An 18713-nucleotide genomic window follows, 5' to 3' on the forward strand; every position below is an offset into this window, starting at 1 on the left:
TCTCTCAGTAACACAGCTAATAGATGGGCTCTGAACTTTCGTTGGTAAAGGCTGCCATCATAGTCTAGTCGTACGGCAGAAGCAGCCCTTTCAGCCTCAATTACCAAAACGTGTAAAGTTCTGCTGAGGAATACTTTTATCCTTCCATTCGGAAGGGTCACTGGACACTGGGGACTTGGGACTATTCTGAAAGAGAGCCTTCTCTGAAACCACGATGACAACAACAAAAAGGTCGGACAGGCACGGTCACTCCAGGCCATACTTCTAGTACGTTCACCAGCGGTTCCCACGGCCTGTGTGATAAGCTGGCAGCACAGGGATGTCCATGCGGGAGGGGCAGGGGGTTCCCACAGCGCAGGAGGCCGACAGGGACTACTGTTGGGCCAGCTGCCCGTTTCTGATGAACTATGTCTTGTGACTCTGACGCAATAGCCGATAGCAATATTTAAAAATTACCTCGTAGAAATTTCTTGCTCACCTTAGTATCATGCATATATTTACTGGCAAAGAAAAAAATTCCCTAGAAATGCTTATTTAACCTTGCCAGTTCTGAAGAAGATACATTATAGTGAATCATGGGAAATTCTTTTATGATCTCATGTTCTACATAAAAATAGCTCCGCCTCAGTACTGATCCAGTTCCTATGGGCCAGATCCCAATTCTTTCTGCTTTCAAAAAAGTGGAAGCCCGACCTACCAAATGATTTCCTCTGGACTGAAATACATTAAAATGGAATAAACCTTCCCATTCAAACTCATCATTTTTCCCTCAGATACCAAAGTACAAAAACACCAGGCTAAATTTCTTTTAAATTATTTTATTTTTGTGTAAGCTAAAAGGAAATTTACACACTGAAATCTCAAAAGACCTTGGGCATGCACATTAACCTTGTCAGAGGTTCTTCTACGTGTCTTTCTTTTTTCCATAGGAATTTCCCCGAACATTTAAAACCCATAGTTTTTACTGTATATACAGCCTAAACCATAGCAATCTATGATTATGTCATTTTACACTGTGCAAAATCCTCAAAAAATAGTGGTACGATAAAACAAAAAATCATTAACAAGTAAATCTCATTGTAAGACATTCATGTAATTTGGTCCTTCTCCAAACCAAACTGATTTAAAACAGACACAATCTCTTTAAACCCCTCCAATCAAGTTCTGACAATGATCCACACCCTGTAACAAAAGAGCAATCGATAAAGTACCTTGCAAAAGGTCAAACAGCAATATGCCAGATTGAAAAGATTAAAAAAGAGCGCAAAAATGTTAAAAGCCAGATCTTAAACCCACTACACATAAAATTGAAAAAAAAAAAATTAAATGGGGACTTTGGAGCTTATTTATGATAGCAAAAATTAATTCAACATATGATATGAAAAATTAATAGGACATTCAATGCAATCTGAAAAAGACTGAAGGGGATTTCACAGACAGTGGAGATTTGAGTTTTTAATTTTCTTTTTTTTATTTCAAAAGTTTTGTAAGAAGGACACCACCAGTGTATTTCACAAAGACATAAATGTATACACCCCAGCAACACAAAAAGAATAAATCTTCAAAAATGTTCATCCCCGATTATTTACATTTTTTTCTAATATAAATTTAGGACTTCAGTATGTAAATAAATATACATTACTATGTATACCTTTCTAGTGCGGCTTACCAACAAATCAGCTGAACTTTTTTTTTTTTTTTAATTAGAGCAGGTATGCTTTTGATGGAAGGGAGGGAAGGGCTGGAGGTAAGGGAAAGCAATTGAAATTGTCCAATTCACATCAGTTATCAGTCTGCTTTCTCTTGGGACCTTGTGGAAGGTGTTAACGTGGCCGGGAACATCAACACCTTGGCATGCATGAACGTTAAGTCCGGAAGGCTAGCGATCACCTTGATGGCTTCTTCACTCAGGTGCTCTTCTCTTTTCGGTTTCCTATTGACAAATGAAAAACGAGAACCGTGTTAATGTGACTTTGTTGTAGGTCAAATGGGAGAAAATCCACTCTCAAGGTAGAGAGTTAGAGATCTGTGGGGACTTCTCTGCCAGGTCCTGAACCTCATAATCCCTGTGTGTGTGCTTCCGTGCCAGATGCCGAATCTCTCGCAGAGATGCATGCCCGAGTCGTGTGTGCTCATTACGGCCAGGCTCGGACTACAGACATTCCCGTGTTCCCATGTACGGCTCACAGACCTGCCGAAGGCTCGCAGCATCTACCTGGGCACACTTTTAAAATGTTACTAAGCAGAAATAGAATGCTGGAGCCCTAATAAAAGTTCACCCAACCAGATTTCTCCCTGACCCCCGTGAAACTACCAAAATTACTTCAACATAAAACAAAGTTTATGTCTGGCACAAGATCTTGTAAGTCATTTTAACCCGGGCTTTCTTCATTCCCCATGGGGAATTCCAGGAGAGAAAGCCCTCGGCTCAAAAACCCCCAGTCTCGGCCCCGCTGGGACACAGGCGGCAGGTCCAAGAGGGGCAGCACGGGAGCTGGTTCTGGATGCTGAGAATGGACACAGGCTGGACATGCTCGGGGAGAGGGGAAATCTCAAAATCCTAGGGGTTCTGCAGACGAAGTCCATTTTACTCACTGCCCCGGTATCAGAGGTGAGCAGGTTAGCGCCTAACACAGACAGGAAGAACTCCTTTTCATCCAGGGCTTCCCAGGAGGTGAGCTGCAGAAATGCCAAGTGAGCCTCAAATGTGGCTCAAATTGAGCACATGACTGTAACCCAACCCTGATTTTTCCCAAGATGTTAAATATATTGAAAGAATAGTTGCGGTCATACAGATACTAATTTTAGACCAAAGTTCATTTAAAATTGCTGATAGATTCTAAAAAGCCCAATTCTCTTTCATGGTAAAATAGTTGGTAGTATATTAGGTGTGACACCAGTTATTTCTTCCATCTAATTATTCTCTTTGTCGTTGTGATGGGGCACGGGACGTCAGGAGAAGAAGCGAGAGGGGAAAGACAAATATGGGCCTTTATTTCATACCTAGATTTTCTGTTATCACTTTTGAATTCAGGCTGAAATGAAAAGATTTAATAGAATGACGGAAAAATCAAACATCAGAATTGTAGGACCGAAGTTCTTCCACAAGGGATGGGCTTTAGGCACACCGAAGCCATCAGATCAACCAGTACTCAGTTCTAGGGGTTCTCAGAAGAATGGAATAGCAATCCAGTATTTTCTGCTTAAAATCTACAATTTTAATTACATTTAAATGGTGGCAAAATTATTAGGTGGGTGTTTGATGAAGAAAAACCAGACAATGAGGGCACCTGGGTGGCTCAGATGGTTAAGCGTCTGCCTTCATCTCAGGTCATGATCCCAGGGTCCTGGGATCAAGTCCCGCATTGGGCTCCTGGCTCAGCGTGGTGTCTGCTTCTCCCTCTCCCTCTGCCTCTCTCCCTGCTCATGCTCTCTCTCTCGATCTCTGTGTCTCGAATGAATAAATAAAAATATTAAAAAAAAAAAAAAAAAGAAAAACCAGAGAGTAAAGTGAAACACTGTAAGTGTCTGTATGATGGAAAAGGCCAGCCTCTCACCAGTGGTCCATTTTAGCATCACTAATGATGGAGTCAACCAGATTATTATGCAACTTCTGATGCAGTACAACACCTGTGCTGGAATCCAGCCAGAACGTTTCACCCGAATTCATTAAACTTGTGGATATAATTCCTAGCTTACAGGAAATAAGGGGAAAAGAGAAATATATTAACTACTACTTGAAGGAAGCCAACATATAAATCCCGAGGTTGGGATGTTCTGCAGGACATCTGGACTGATCTTTTTAATAAGCTACTGTTAAAACTGAAAACAAACAAAAAGGTTGGGGGTAGATAAGCTGGATTAAAGGAAGCTGAGGAGCCGTAACAGCCAGGTACAACAGTTCTCTGCTTTGCTGAAACCAATACTGAGTTGAGGGGACATCTGAACATAGCTTCGGTATCAGATGGAATAAAAATGCACTTAAGTTGACAGATGGAGATCACAAACTGCAGAGGTAAGTTCAATTTGGCATGGACCATAAAATCTCATTTTTGGTTAAAACAACACACATACATATATTATTTACATAGAAAATGATCTGAAAGGAGTTATACTGATCTGAGTGGTAAGGATGTGAAACTAAGTTTTAATTTTTTGTATTTTCTAACTTTCTATATCTTACTGCTTCTGTAATGATAGAAGGTTATTAAAAACAGTAACAGAGAGACTCTGGACTCCGGGAAACAAAAGGTTGTGGATGGGGAGGTGGGTGGGGGGATGGGATAACTGGGTGATGGGCATTAAGGAGGGCACATGATGTGATGAGCACTGGGTGTTATACACAACTAATGAATCACTGAACATTATATCAAAAACTAATGATGTACTATATGTTGGCTAACTGAATTAAAGAAAAAAAAACCTAACAAATAGGGGCGCCTGGGTGGCTCAGTCGGTTAAGTGTCTGCCTTTGGCTCAGGTCATGATTCCAGGGTCCTGGGATTGAGCCCTGTGTCGGGCTCCCTGCTCAGCAGGGAGTCTCCTTGTCCCTCCCTGCCGACTCGTGCTCTCTCAAATAAATAAAATCTTAAAACAAAACAAAACACAATAACAAAATTGCACCTTAATGAACTTTCTCATTTGTGAAACGCAGTTGGGGTGTGGGAAAGTAGAGCAAGGTAGAAGCTTTTACCCAAGAAATGGTTGGTAAAGATTACTCTATAGACTTTCTACTAATGCCCTTACTTCAGAGGCACTACTCAGAGGCAACAGGAAATTGAAAAAGTTTACAGAGTTGACAGTTTGTGTATTTATCTGTAGTCACTGTGCATTGATGTGATCTAGTTTCTTGGAATATAAGAAGAAAATGCTTGAGGAGAACCTGAAAATAAAAAGTTGTATCATGAACTTTTCTCAAATACAAAAGCAGGGACCTAATTTTGATTTACATTCTCGTTAGCTACGATGTATCCTTTTTGTCAGTGCAATACAACTGAGAGTCCAGAAACAAACCCATATATTAATGGAAAACTGATTTTCAATAAGGGTGCCAAGACCACCGATGAGGAAAAAGAGTCTTTTCATCAAACAGTGTGGGATATCTGCATGTAAAAGAATGAAGCTGGACCCCTCACAACACATTCAAATATTAAATCAAAATGGATCAAAGACCTAGATGTAAGAGTTGAAGCTGTAAAACTCTCAGAAAAAAACATAGGTGTAAATCTTCCTGACCTTGAAGTAGGCAATGGTTTCTGGGATGGCTATAACCAAAAAGTCAGACAAAAACAAGCCTCAGTGAGAATGTGGAGAAACTAGAATCCTTAACATATTATTGGAAGAATGTAAAATGGTGGCATTACTTTGAAAAACAGTTCAGCAGTTGCTCAAAAAGTTAAACATATTGTTACCATATGACCTGGTAGTTTCACTCTGAGTATGGAAAACATCTGTCCACACAAGAACCTGTACATGAATGTTCATAGCAGCATTAGTCAGAATAGTCAAAAAGCGAAAACAACCCAAGTATCCATCAACTGATTAATGGATAAGTAAAATGTGGTATAATTACACAAAGGAATATTATATTATGCAGCCATAAAAAGGAATTAAAAATACTGATACACACAGTATCATGGCCGAACTTGAAAACACGCTAAGAGAAAGAAGCCAGGAACAAAAGGTCACATACTGTACGATTCCATTTATATGAAATAACCAGAACAGGCAAATTCCTAGAGACAGAAAGCAGATTAGTGTATGTCAGGGGCTGGGAAAAGTGGCAGATAGGGAGTAACTGCTAATAAGTATGGAGTTTCTCTCTGGGGTGATAAAAATGTTCTGGAATTAGATAGTGGTAATGGTTGTACAATGCTGTGAACATACTAAAAACCACTCAATTGTATACTTGAGAAGGGTGGATTTTATGGTATGTGGATTATATCCCAACTAAAAGAAAAAAAAAAGACGTATGTATCCCTTTTGGCAAATAGTTGTTTGGCTTGTATAAACTTGAGTCAGAGGTCTGCCGCTACTAACAAGGTGGTCACCCACTGATTAAGGTAAGGAAGTAATTTTTCTTTGGATTAGAAAAGGTAAAGCAAGAAGGAACTATTTTAAAACTAAGATCTTGCATTTCTTTAAAAAGTGAGAAGTTACTTTAACAAACTGGGTAGGAAAGAGATGAGCACATGCATTTCTTCCTACATATGCAGCAAAGGCATTCAGAAAAGAGTATGTGTTTGTTACACGTCAATTTCCTCTACCTACTCCTCCGTTTCTTAACCTTGTGGTACCCTACAGTCACTCTACCTTTTGTGTACAGTTGTCAACAGTCAAGAAGATTTTGTTGAGCTTTACTTTCTGTAGTTTTTTTTAATTCAAAAACAAAAAGAAAAATAGAACAAAATGTAAAAACAACAAAGACTCTGAAATTTTCTGAAATGATGCATGCCATCCACCTTTCATCCACCCTGTACAACCGAGAATCATTCATGGGGACACCTTATGGTATTACCTTCTAATTGTAAGACGTGAATATTTGCATTTCTTACCATTTTCAAATAATTCCTCAAAACAAAAGACAGAGTTGGCAACTTGGTGGTTTTATTCCGCCCCCCCCCGCCCCGCCCCAATTTGTTGTGTTTTAAACACGAAGCTGGACAGATACGAGAGAGCAATTCAATGCAGTTACAACACTCACCTTAGGATACACACAATGGTTCTAGTTCATTCCGTAATAGTACAGAGTAAGGGAAACAATGAAAATAATTTCTTAAAGTGACAGGAGTTGTTCAAGTTCCCTGGTGTACACGGGATGTTTCAAGGATGAGTTACAAAGTTAGGAGAGCAAGCAAGCTAACAATGTGGTGTAGAGCTCCTCCTAATGGCACAAAGACTGAATTCTCATCATGGAACTTTCAAAGTTCTACCACAGTTCCTTCAGTGAGACTGCAGAAGTAAAAAAGTAACGAAATGGTAGGACTGTCCTTAGAAAAGGTTGCCCTAAAAATGGCAGGGGAAAGCCCAAACAATAAAAGCATCAGTATTTTTTTTTAAAAGTCAAATGTGCAGCAGCTTTTGGCTAACATATATAGAAAAAATGGACGAGAAACTTGTATGAGAAGAATTTCAATTTGAAAATATGATTTGGGGAGAGGAAAAATTAGAAAGTGAGCAAAAAGAATCCACAGAGGATTCATTTACAAACAGGTTCACTAAAGAGGATGCTTTACCAGTGCCAGCAGGTGTTACCACAAAGACACGGGAACGGTGAGAACAGGAGAATCTGTGGTGCTAAGGATATCCACAATTATAAGATAATAATGCCTTTTCATAATTATAAATATTAATAATAATACATATCTGTTGAATGAATGGATATTTAAGTACACAATACAGTTTGAAAGGCAATGGGATAATTCAAATCAAAGTTTTAAGACTGGTAAGCATTTATTATTCATAAGAAAAAAAGACTTTTTATAAATGGCTTTTTTTCTACAGAAGAATTGATTCAAAAGATAAACCTGAATCTGACATGGAAACAGAAGGTATTTATTTAGGAGTAAGGGCTATAATACTTCTGCCAAAGTGGGCCACTAGCAGGTAAGTATTTCCACTTGAAAATGCTGATGACAATGGGTTTGGAACAGTGAAGCTGGCGCTCCTATCAACCAGTATTTACTCCCGCGGCAGTGATTTCTTGGTTCACAATGACTACCTCTTATTAGGAACTGGCCTATTCTTACGGCTAACATGTCAAAGCAATGGCTTACTGTTCTGGTGCCTAGTTATGTAAAACTAAAGGTTTATCGAATCCTGAGCACAGGGCCCAAGTGACATTCCTTCTGTCTGGCTCCAACACTGCTTTTCTAAAGGCCACGTCCCTGAAGGGCCTCCCAGAAAGCTTGGCAAAGCAAGGCTTCACATCCCAACTCAGAGATGTTGTACATCAGCAAAAATGCAGAAAATAAAATAGTAGCCATCGCCTATTCCAGCTTAGGTCAGGAGTAGAAAGATTAGCCTAAGTGACTCTGGGAGCATGAAAGTGGGTTCCCACAGATGATCATCTCAGTGGTTATGAAGGGAAGAAGGGATTGTTTCTACAGTGGCTTATGATCTCAATACTTGATCAGAATTCTTCTCCACAAAGTTTGGCGGGGCCGGGGGGAAGGGGGGTAAGAAGAGAAAACCACATCTGTCAGCCCTTTCCAGCCTCTTATGAAATAGCTCCGCTCTAATAAAGTTCATAATTAAACATAATTTGATAACTGTTTTCTGGAATTAGGCATCATCTATTGATTTTTATAAATACAAAGTGAATTTTAATACAATTTATTGAAATACTGTCAACTTATTTGCTTTCCCATTTGGACTGTTTTCTTTAACACAGAATTCAAAACAGGGTGTAATGAACACTATCTGCTTACCTGGTAGATGTGCTTGTCTTCTCTACTGTGGACATGAGTCTTGCAAATGCATCAGTCACTTTGAGGTTTGAGGTGGAGATTTCCAGCTTAGCAGTTGTTAACTCATACAACTCTGGATCCACACCTTATAGTATAAAATGACAGTCAGTGAGGGCAAGCTGCAGTGCGTTACTCAGTCAGCCACGATCCAAAATGCAAAAGGCACTCGTTCTGTAAACATCTGAGTCTTTTACGAGCACAACACATCTTTAGACTACTGTAATATTGCATTTATTTTTTAAATTACAGATTCCACCTTTCAGAATTTTTATAAAGAAGGAAAATACTTTTAAAATTTCACTTTGGTATAAATACAGCCTTAATTCATCTAACATTTATGTAGTAGGTATCATGCAAATATTTCTAAAATTTCTATCTGCTGTAGAAAATTCTCTCAATTTTGGATTAGTGACATGAAAGTTATCAGTGTTTTATAGAGAGCACACATGATTTGTTATATGATACCTCAATGTTTAAATGGACTGATTAACCTCATTTTTGATATTTTCTCTCCCTCTACCTCTCTAACCGTTCTATCTCCATTACACTCTCTTCCACACCCAAAGATTTAGAAGCTAAAGTCTCAAATATGGTAAATGACTTGGTTAAATATATTCTGACCACGTGAGGACATGAAATATTCCTCAAAGCATCACATTATTACTAAAGATAAATTATATACCACATTGTTCTTTCTCCGAAGTAGGGAGGGTAAAATATTCCCAGAAAAACTAATAAAAGCACTACTTTTAGACAAAATGAAAATTGTCTCAGGGGTTAATTATATTTCTATGGTCTCATATCCGAGCTGGTTTTAAGGAATTCAAAATGAAGCTGAGTTAGATTTATTTGACTTCACTAAAACATACATATATATTTTTATATTTCCCTTGAATATAGATTTATATTAAATAACAATGACTATAAAAACACTTAAAAGAACAATTAAATATTTTTGACTCAGGCTCAATTTTGGGTAATAGAGACTCAGATAAAAAAAAAAAATTAATCCTCTGCTCTCTATGGTACCAGCAAATTACTTGAGGTAAAAAGTTTAGTAGTTTCAGAGTATAGCAGAAAAGCAGACTGTAAGGAAGAATGTCTTATAGTTTCATCAATTTTTATTTATTGTTTCTAAAAAAGCTCTGAAGATCAGCAGAGAAAATTATACATAAATGTAAATACTAATGTTATTAACAAGTTTCCTCCTTTTAAGATATTTTAAGGTTAAGAAAAAAATCAGGAACTGCCTTCTATTAACCAACTTTGCAGATGACTGGCAGATGTAAATACAGACTCAGATGTTTACAGAAATCAAACAAGCAAAAGCAGCTTCCACAGTTATCATGTCCAACAAGGAAGGAAGGCTATAGAAAATGTTCGTTGACTCTCCCAAGTTCTTAATATTTCATTAAGGTACAGTTTCAAAAAATACTTAATGAGACCCTTTCTTTGTATCTCTGTAAGGATATACGTTTCAATTAAAATCTAAAAAATTGTAGATACCTGTAGGGGACCAAATGAACCCAAAGTACCTCCTTCCTCCACTGTGAAAGGTTAGATTCCAAGTAACCACAAAATTTAAGCTGATGTCTAACATACAGCGCAGAATAAACAACTGCATTCTGACTGGCAACAAAAAGTGGTAGTAAAAATTTGGTCAGGTTTGTAAAATACTGGCCACTTGGCTGTCAAAGAATAAAGTGGGAGATCAAAAAAAAAAAAAAAAAAAAAAAAAAAAAAAAACAAAACCCCCCTTCCCCAAAAAAAAAAAAAAAGTGGGAAAAAAAAAAAAAAAAAAAAAAAAAAGACAACAAAAAACCCAACCCCCCTTGCCCAAAACAAAACCACCACCATCACAAAAAAACCAAACCAAAACAAAAGAAAACAAAGAACCCCAGGAAAGTACCATGACTATATTTTACATTTTTCAAAAACAAGGTAACTACTTACTCTACACTAATAATTGGAGAGTAATTCTTTTTTAATGGAAGAGTCTGCTTGTGTTTTTTTTGGTTTTTTGTTTGTTTGTTTTTTACAGAACCTTAATGAGGCACAGTTTAGTTACATAACTAAAGCTAGCCAACCAAGTTCTATGCCAACCTCCTAAGTCTCACACACAAATAATTAAATAACCGCAAGCTAAGACAAAATGACTTTCCCAGAAACAAGTCAGAAAAAGTGCAAGCAAGTGGTGAAATGGAACACTGAGAAAGGTGTTGATACCTGTAGGTTGATGGTAAGTTTTAACAAAACCCAATAGCAATAAAAAGAAGCCACAGCAAATTTATAGTAATCAAGTTTATAGAGCAGCTAGAGCATATTAATGAAAATACGGAACAAAAATATTTAAAAGGTTCCAAAGTAAGGAGGGCTGCATTTGAGCATGCTAATTTCACTTCCATTACAGCTCTAAGCTTCTGAAACCACTTGCTCTGCTTGAAGCTGTGTATACTGAGCCTGGTTATCACGTAATTTCTGTACTTCATTTGTGTTCTTAACTGAGTTTGAGATGTAACCAAAAATTAAACTTAAACCAGGTTTTAGGTGTCTAAAAATAGTGACCTCATGTAAATTATAGTACAGTTCATGACAAAACAAATCTGAGAGCAAATTTAAAATGGGAGTTTGGTAATTCATTCTTGGGAGTATAGTAATAAGGAAACTGATACACAAGTTTTTGTTGTCTTTTTTTCCCCCAATTAAGTATTAAAAACAGCTAATTAGGCTTACCCCGGTCATTCCATAGCTCAAACATATTTAGAAGTAATTTGGGTAAATAGTAAAATATCATTTTGAAGTCAAAACCAGACACAGATTGGTTTTTCATATGCTTGCAAAACCTTGGAAATAATGAAAATGATAACCAGGGGCTTAGATTTGAGAAATCCAGTCATTCTACCAAATGGCCTTGGAACTTCCTTACAGCAGGATCAGATTTCCATAACCAGATTTTGGAGAAGGATGTTCTGGGTTCCAGGCTCACCCTTATCTGACTCTTATGGTCTCCCCCATTTCCCACCATGGCTCCTGAACTGCTGGAAGTGGGTGGCAGGGTATCAAGCGGAATAGAATAAAACCAGCAAATTCTCAGGAACCAGGCTGGCTGTTAACTGGCTGCTAGTGGGGATAGACAGGGATCCTCGCTATGCATTCTGGGCATCGGCATCTATATAGTACCCCGACAGCTGTCCGGTGATCAATGGGCATGACGACCAGATCACAAGGGATGACAGGGACTCATTAAAATCATATCAAATAAAATGTAAACATATAAATGCCATTATATTTTAATCTTTTATTCAGTTAAAAAATGACAAAGTACATTAGTCCTTTGGTCAATAAACTGAACTTCGCAGGGCTGAACATTAATTTTTTTTTTTTTTTTAAAGATTTTATTTATTTATTTGAGAGAGAGAATGAGAGAGAGAGAGCATGAGAGGGGGAGGGCCAGAGGGAGAAGCAGACTCCCCGCTGAGCAGGGAACCCGATGTGGGACTCGATCCCGGGACTCCAGGATCATGACCTGAGCCGAAGGCAGTCGCTTAACCAACTGAGCCACCCAGGCGCCCCAGGGCTGAACATTAATTTAACAGGCACTCCAGTAAGTTTTAATTTCTAGCTTTTAATATCTCATAGCAATTATTTTCTACTATTCTGTAACATTTCTTTTTTCTCCATGGAAATCTAACAGAATACTTTCTATTTGAGAGCTACATAAAAACTACATAGTAAGTTCTATGTGGGATCTATATAGAACTTAGTGCTAGACTCTTACATTTTGGAACCCAATTATACACTTGGCATTAATAAACAACTAACTGAATGCTAGAATTTGTAGAGGTTCTATTACCACAGGCACTACAATGTAAAGTCATCTTTGTATACTAAAATATTCTTATATCTCTAAACCTGTATTTTTTCAAATGGCTTTATAGGATATGCTTTCAAAAATAAGCATATAAAAGATCACATTTTGCATTTACAGGAGCCCCCCCCCCCCCAAAACCTTGCCTTTAATTGTCTAAGGACATTAGGGCTACTTTATTCCTAGAAACTACTTTCAGCTCTGACTGGTACACCGAGAAAGCTTTCCTTAAAACACATTTCACAGAAGTCATTTGTTATAGTCAGATACTAGAAAATAACAATAGATAGATAAAAGAAAAGTATCAGAAAGATATTATAGAGAATACAACTACTTGTTTCCTTGTTTATAGGAAAGTCAAGTGATGTGGTCATGCTTTTAGTATTAAACTAGAATTGTGGTTTTAACACTCTGCTGACCTGGGATTGTGGTGCTGCTGCTAGAGCTACTGTCATCCACGGGCCCAAAGAAATCAAGGTTCAGAAGAGTGGAACCTCCACTAGCTTGAAATTCAGTGACCGTGTTGGTAGGCAGCCACACAGAAGGTAAGCCAAGGGAGGAGGGGTTATGTGTAAAAAGGGGTAAGACACACACTTGAACATGCAGGTTATAATTAGTAGTCATTACATATTTTAAAAATCAACATTAAAACAATGTGTACAGTATTAGTTTTTCATTACTAAGGACATTTCTAAAGTAACAATTTAATAATTCAATGTACATTTTCTCATGTACAAAGTAAATAATTTAACACTTAGTAAGGTTTTAGTTAAGAGTTCAGTTCTTTCAATCAAAACTCAAAGCCATACCAGAGAGACCAAGGGGAAAGTGTACCCGTTAAAGGGAAACAATACTTTAATCTCAACCCAACAGTAAATCACTGTACATGCCCAAATCAATCTTCTGTGTTAGTAATGTTGGTTTCGAATTAATGATTTTTAAAAAGTGACAAAGTTGTCAGTTTCAGGACACACACCAATACATTAACTTGGTTTAAATTAAAATAACATTAATAAGGACTGTCATAACTGCCCTACCCTGATGTGCAACCTCAAGCTGTACTGTTCCCCTTTAACTCTGAAACAGTAATCAGAAATAGCATACAGTTTTAAAGAAGTTGTTTGTTAATAAAAAGCATGATGATTTGACTGAATATTCGAGACACCAGACAACAGCAAAAGGTGCATCCAGGCTTTCCTTCAGCACTGCTATTCAATTGGATGCTTTCCAGATGTCCTAGGACCCCCAGTCTAAGGCAAAGCTGATAGAATGACAGGTGTTTTAGACAATGGCTCAAATAACTTATGAAGTATAAAGAATAAGAATAATTCTATCTTAGGGTCCAATTAAAATTTGTGGTGTCAACACATGGGAAAACTAGCATTTTGTGTCATTTATTTTAAAGACCCACATTACTAGGATAAGTTATTCCTTTTCAGGATTTTCTCTTAAAGCCTTGAGAGAAACCAATTATTTCTGGAACTACCTACTAGTATTTTGAGATAAGTTTTAGAAAAGGATCATGAAAATCATTCATTTTCCATTTGCATAATAAGTGCTCTATAAAATATTATTAAATCTGAAAACTACTTTAAGTCAATAAATACGGATCTATTTGCACACTGTTTTTGGTTATATAATTGTGCTTTGTGCTTTTTTTAAGCAGCCTCTAGCCACAAGACTTTGCATCCAAGAAAATTCCATAAATTAAATCTACAGAAACAAATTTCAAGTAAACTGGTCCTACCTAAAATATCATTTCAACTACTTAGATACTTGTAAAACATAAAGAAGCTTGTTTTTGACTTAAGATAAAGAAATTAAAATTTCACCTAGCTACTGCTACCTACTTATGGACATTAATACTGTTAATAATAGTAACAGCTGTTGTTTTTGAGCAATTACTGTTCAGAAAGAAAGCCTGAATTTCCAAAGATAAGAATAAGAAGTTATGTTCAAACAAAAAAGGAAATCAGCAGAGAGAAGTTTGTCTGAACTTTGTAGCTTTCTTAACTCTAGCTCTGGTGCTAGAGGCTCTACGGAGAGACGTACCATCTAAAGGGTTAGTAAGGCCACTGCTACTCCAGTCAAACTGGACGGGTGGTAGAGACTCCTAGAGTTGAAAACCAAAAAATCAAAATTAATCAGTACAGGCTGTAGCAACATAAAGAATCCTTAAAAAAAACAAAAACAAAAACTATTATAGCAAGATCATTAGGCAATAAAGTACCTAAAAGACAAAATTGGGATAATTTACAATTTCAGAAGGTTACCTAAAAATATGAACACAAACCAAAACTGAAAAATTGACAAACAATACAGTTTATTGATATTAAAAAACTGTCTGAGAAATGGAATTCACTTTACATTTTCAAACAGATTTTTATGGACTGATTCTATGTCAAGATTTCAATCTAGTCTCAAGTTATGACTTAAACTATTGGCTAGATTATAATTCAAATATTAAAAAAATCACTGACTTTAATCACTAAAGAGTGATCTACTTTATATTAAATGACTAGCCACTTAAAATTTCTCAGTGGACGGTCTAATGCAATAGAGAAGGTACCATATTGAAAATGAGATTTGAGTTATTCAAGACCAAATAACTACTAAATAACTAGTTGTATGACCAGGTGTAGCTTAATTTAGTTGGTCTCTTTGTATATAAAATGAGAAGGTTTAAAGTCCAAAGTCTCTGGTTCTTTACAATTTCCCAAAGTAAAAGTATGGGCCAGTAAATAGGAACTAAATTTAAAATTAAAAAAAAAAAAATTTAAATCAACTTCTCTAGTTTAGAAATTACTTATAATCAGTATCAGAATTTAATTTTTAAAATAATGTACTTAAAAGTATACTCAGAGCTCATCTGAATATTCAAGGTTTTAAATTTTGTTGACTGCCAAACACATAAAGATAAATTGAGTAAATGATACATGTAAGACGTAAAATAATACAAAACATTTAAAAAATGATCATTGCTTTAAGAACAAATTTTATAAGAAAAAATTGGGATTCCTGATTTTCTTCTTTTATTTTGGGGTGGTGTTGACAACACTTACTGAAATAGCCTGTGTTCTGACAGACTCTTAATACCAACATGTTTGCTGTCCTTTTTTTTTTTTCTGGTATTGCTTACCACTATGCTTTATTGTAAGGTAGGTACTATTAAAACTTTACATTCGTTTTTTGGTGTGTAGATAAAGACTTGTTCCCTGTAGGAAAGGAGCATGAACTGATTATTTTTGGAAGTTTAATTCCGTTATAATACAATTGTCTTGATAACTGGGTATCAATGACAGGCATGTTACTATTATGGATTTAGTCTTTCCTAAATCAGGTCAGGCCTGGAGGTTGAGGAGGGAGGTATAAACAAAGCAAAATCCTCACATTAGTGGTTGCCAGGGCGTTATAGGATAGTGGGGGTGGGGACGGCCATTAAGACAGTTCTTTATGGTGATGGAAGAGTCATGTATCTAGATTGTGATGGTGGTTACACAAATCTACCCATATGATAAAATGACATAGAGCTATACACACATATTGTAATAATCAAGTCATATCCCTTGTTTTAATATTATGCTATAATTAAGATGTAATTAGGGGGAGAAACTGCTGAAGGGTACAAAGCATCTCCTCTGTACGATCTTTGCAACTTCCTGTGAATCTATAATTATTTCAAATAAAATTAAAAATAATGCTGGTGAAAATCTAGTTTATAACTTACCTGCAAGACTAATAAGCATTTGGGAAATATCTTCCTTAGCTGATCTCAAAAACAAACAAACAAAAACCTCTAAGCATTCCCACAGATTCAACTCCTATTATTCTCCTTAGAGATCAGTGAAACCTTTAGTCCTACTGAATACTGACAGGATGGACAACACCCAGGTTTATGCAATAACAAAATTTCTGGTTAAATGGAGCAAAGCTCTTTCATTAACATGTTTTATCTAAATGATGTCAAGTAGCTGGTTGCTTAGAAGTATTTCAGTGATTTGCTGGAATTTGAGATTCTTATACAGGTGTACGGCATTTTGAAGACATAGCCAATATTATAATAACGAGGTGCTAAAACACGAATCAACATTTAATGGAAATAAGACAGAAGTAAAACAGAAGACCATAGCAATTATAAGCTAACAAATGGCACTGGTGAGGAAGGCTACTTAAAGAGAAAGCACTAAATGAAGCATTTTAGAACAACCTCAAGCAATGTGGTATGAATGATTACTACAGCGACTAAAAGCACTAAGGAAGATAAGGTCATAATAAAAAAGAGCAAAAACGCTATATGTTAACTAACTGGAATTTAAATTAAAACTTGAAATAAAAAAAATGGAAGGAGAAACATTAAGTACATTTAGATTTATCCCTAAGTATTTCACGGTTTTGTCGCTTTAGAAAATAACATGCTTTTAATCACTTGTTTTTAGTATATATAGAAATATAGGTTCATTTTTATATATTGATCTGATAGCCTGAAATTTTGCTAAATTCACTTATTGGCATTACCATCTTTTTTTTTGGTAAATTCATTGGGATTTTCTATGTAGATGATCATGTCATTTATGAATAAAGACAAACAATGCCTATTAAAAAAAAAAGAAAAAAGAGCTGCCCCGCCCCTGCCCCCCAAACCAATGGGGACTAGAGATCACAGACTTGGGTTCTAGTCTTAGATGTACCACTGATTAATGATTTTGGGTACATCATTTAGCCTTTCCAAATATGTTGTCTTAATGTAAAAAGAGAGCACAATGCTACATCATTTTTTTCTTTCTTCTAACTTTAAAATTCTGATTCACAAATGAAAGAGCCACATCAAGTAGCAGGAAATTGGATAAGTAGTGACTAGCCAGATAACTGCTAGCCAGAGAGCTGACTCTACTCAGCCGTGGATAAAGTATGGTTAACATACTGATCTTACCAAGAGGGGAATCAGTAATGGCACCATGAATGATGTGACCTTGAAATTCAGTGAATAAAGATTTTTTAAAGAACAAAACAACAAAAGTATCACTACTGCTTTTTGCCCATAAGCTGTCTTTCCAAGTAAGAGTATCCTGGAAAAAACACCAGAACGGTTGTTAGTAAGTCATCCAGCTCCTAAACAAGAGATGCAATGGTTACAAGAGTAATGAGTACAAACAAATTTGGAAGAAATAATAAAAATCCAATGGGTACCAAAACAGACAGAACAGACAGATCAGAAAGCAGTTAGTCATAATGAGAATTAAACAATGATGCTAAGTTTGAAAGTCACAGTGGTGCCAATATAAAAACATAAAAGCAAGGTTATGGCTATTTCCTCTGGATATTATGACTAGGGGGAAGATGTAATAGTATTACTGCATGGCCAAAATGTAAAGTAAAAATAATATACACACTGACTGCCAAAGAATAGTGGTAAGAAATATTGCTTTAAGAGAATCTTACAATGCATTTTAGAGGTTTTAAAAATATTTTAACCTGATTCAGGGGTACGGAGCCAAGCAAAGATCATATAATTTAGTGAAGAAGGTCAGGCATCTCAGCACAAAATTCTGATATGGATACTGAAATGTTCAGTTTAATTGTGTGTATGTTACAATGAAGTCCTAGAGAGGCTCAAGTTGATTCAGAATCAGTTTGAACAACAACTTCCACTGGGAAATACTATTTTCATTGGTTCCCAAAAAAGCCTAAAAGTGAAAGCTAATGAGGATCACAAACTACCACAAAAAAGTACAGAATAAACTTTTAAAATTACACATAAGTATTGGATTAACAAGAGAGATGTGTGCACTAAACAGAATAAAAGGATGTGATTAAAAAGTTTTTTTTATATAATTATTAGCAAGAGACCAAAGTTTCATCTTCCAGCAAAAGTCAGATATGCTTGCCTATGAATAGGGGGACAGTAGTCCTTTGATTATAAATCTAGAGGCCTGTGTGTACATGTAAAGAGATAGCAGCAGCTAAACACGTATTATGGAGCTATGACTAACCTCCATTAAATTAATACACATTAATTTCCATTAAAAGTTCCACTAAATTAACATTTTTTTATTAGATCATCTAGACTTTTAGTCATTTATAATTAAGTTCTGTAAGAAAGGTGATATAAACATGAGATGTGACTAGAATAAAATATATGAGATTGATTAAATCAGCTGGGGCAAAAATGACAGGTGAGAGCTAACCATGATAAAATAAGCAATAGCTCATGGGGCTGTAGCACAGAGAAGTACTTGGATGGGGGAGAAGAGGAGGCGTCGGCATCGGCAAGCAAAACTAGCAACAAGTGGCCTCAAATAAAGAGCGGCTTCATTTTCAGTAAACATACCGGGTAGTTTGAACCAGGTAGTTCAAATTACTTTCCTAACATCCAGTAT

General features: G+C 36.3%; 1 protein-coding gene across 7 annotated transcripts in view; it reads right to left on the reverse strand.

The window, feature by feature from the left end:
• Positions 1-802: 802 nt before the first annotated feature.
• AFTPH (aftiphilin) overlaps positions 803-18713 on the reverse strand; it is a 68522-nt gene continuing 50611 nt past the window's right edge. For 6 of the 7 annotated variants that reach the window (XM_032410851.1, XM_032410849.1, XM_032410848.1 and 3 more), the window contains 4 exons: positions 14389-14449; positions 12756-12839; positions 8430-8553; positions 803-1933 (listed from right to left, as the gene is read on the reverse strand). In XM_032410851.1, the coding sequence (XP_032266742.1) occupies positions 1789-1933; positions 8430-8553; positions 12756-12839; positions 14389-14449 (414 nt within the window). In that variant the 3' untranslated portion in view covers positions 803-1788. The remainder of the gene's footprint in view (positions 1934-8429; positions 8554-12755; positions 12840-14388; positions 14450-18713) is intronic. The other variant, XM_032410852.1, reaches the window with a different exon arrangement.

Source organism: Phoca vitulina, unplaced genomic scaffold (assembly GCF_004348235.1).
Source record: "Phoca vitulina isolate PV1807 unplaced genomic scaffold, GSC_HSeal_1.0 scaffold12, whole genome shotgun sequence".
Lineage (NCBI taxonomy): Eukaryota > Metazoa > Chordata > Mammalia > Carnivora > Phocidae > Phoca > Phoca vitulina.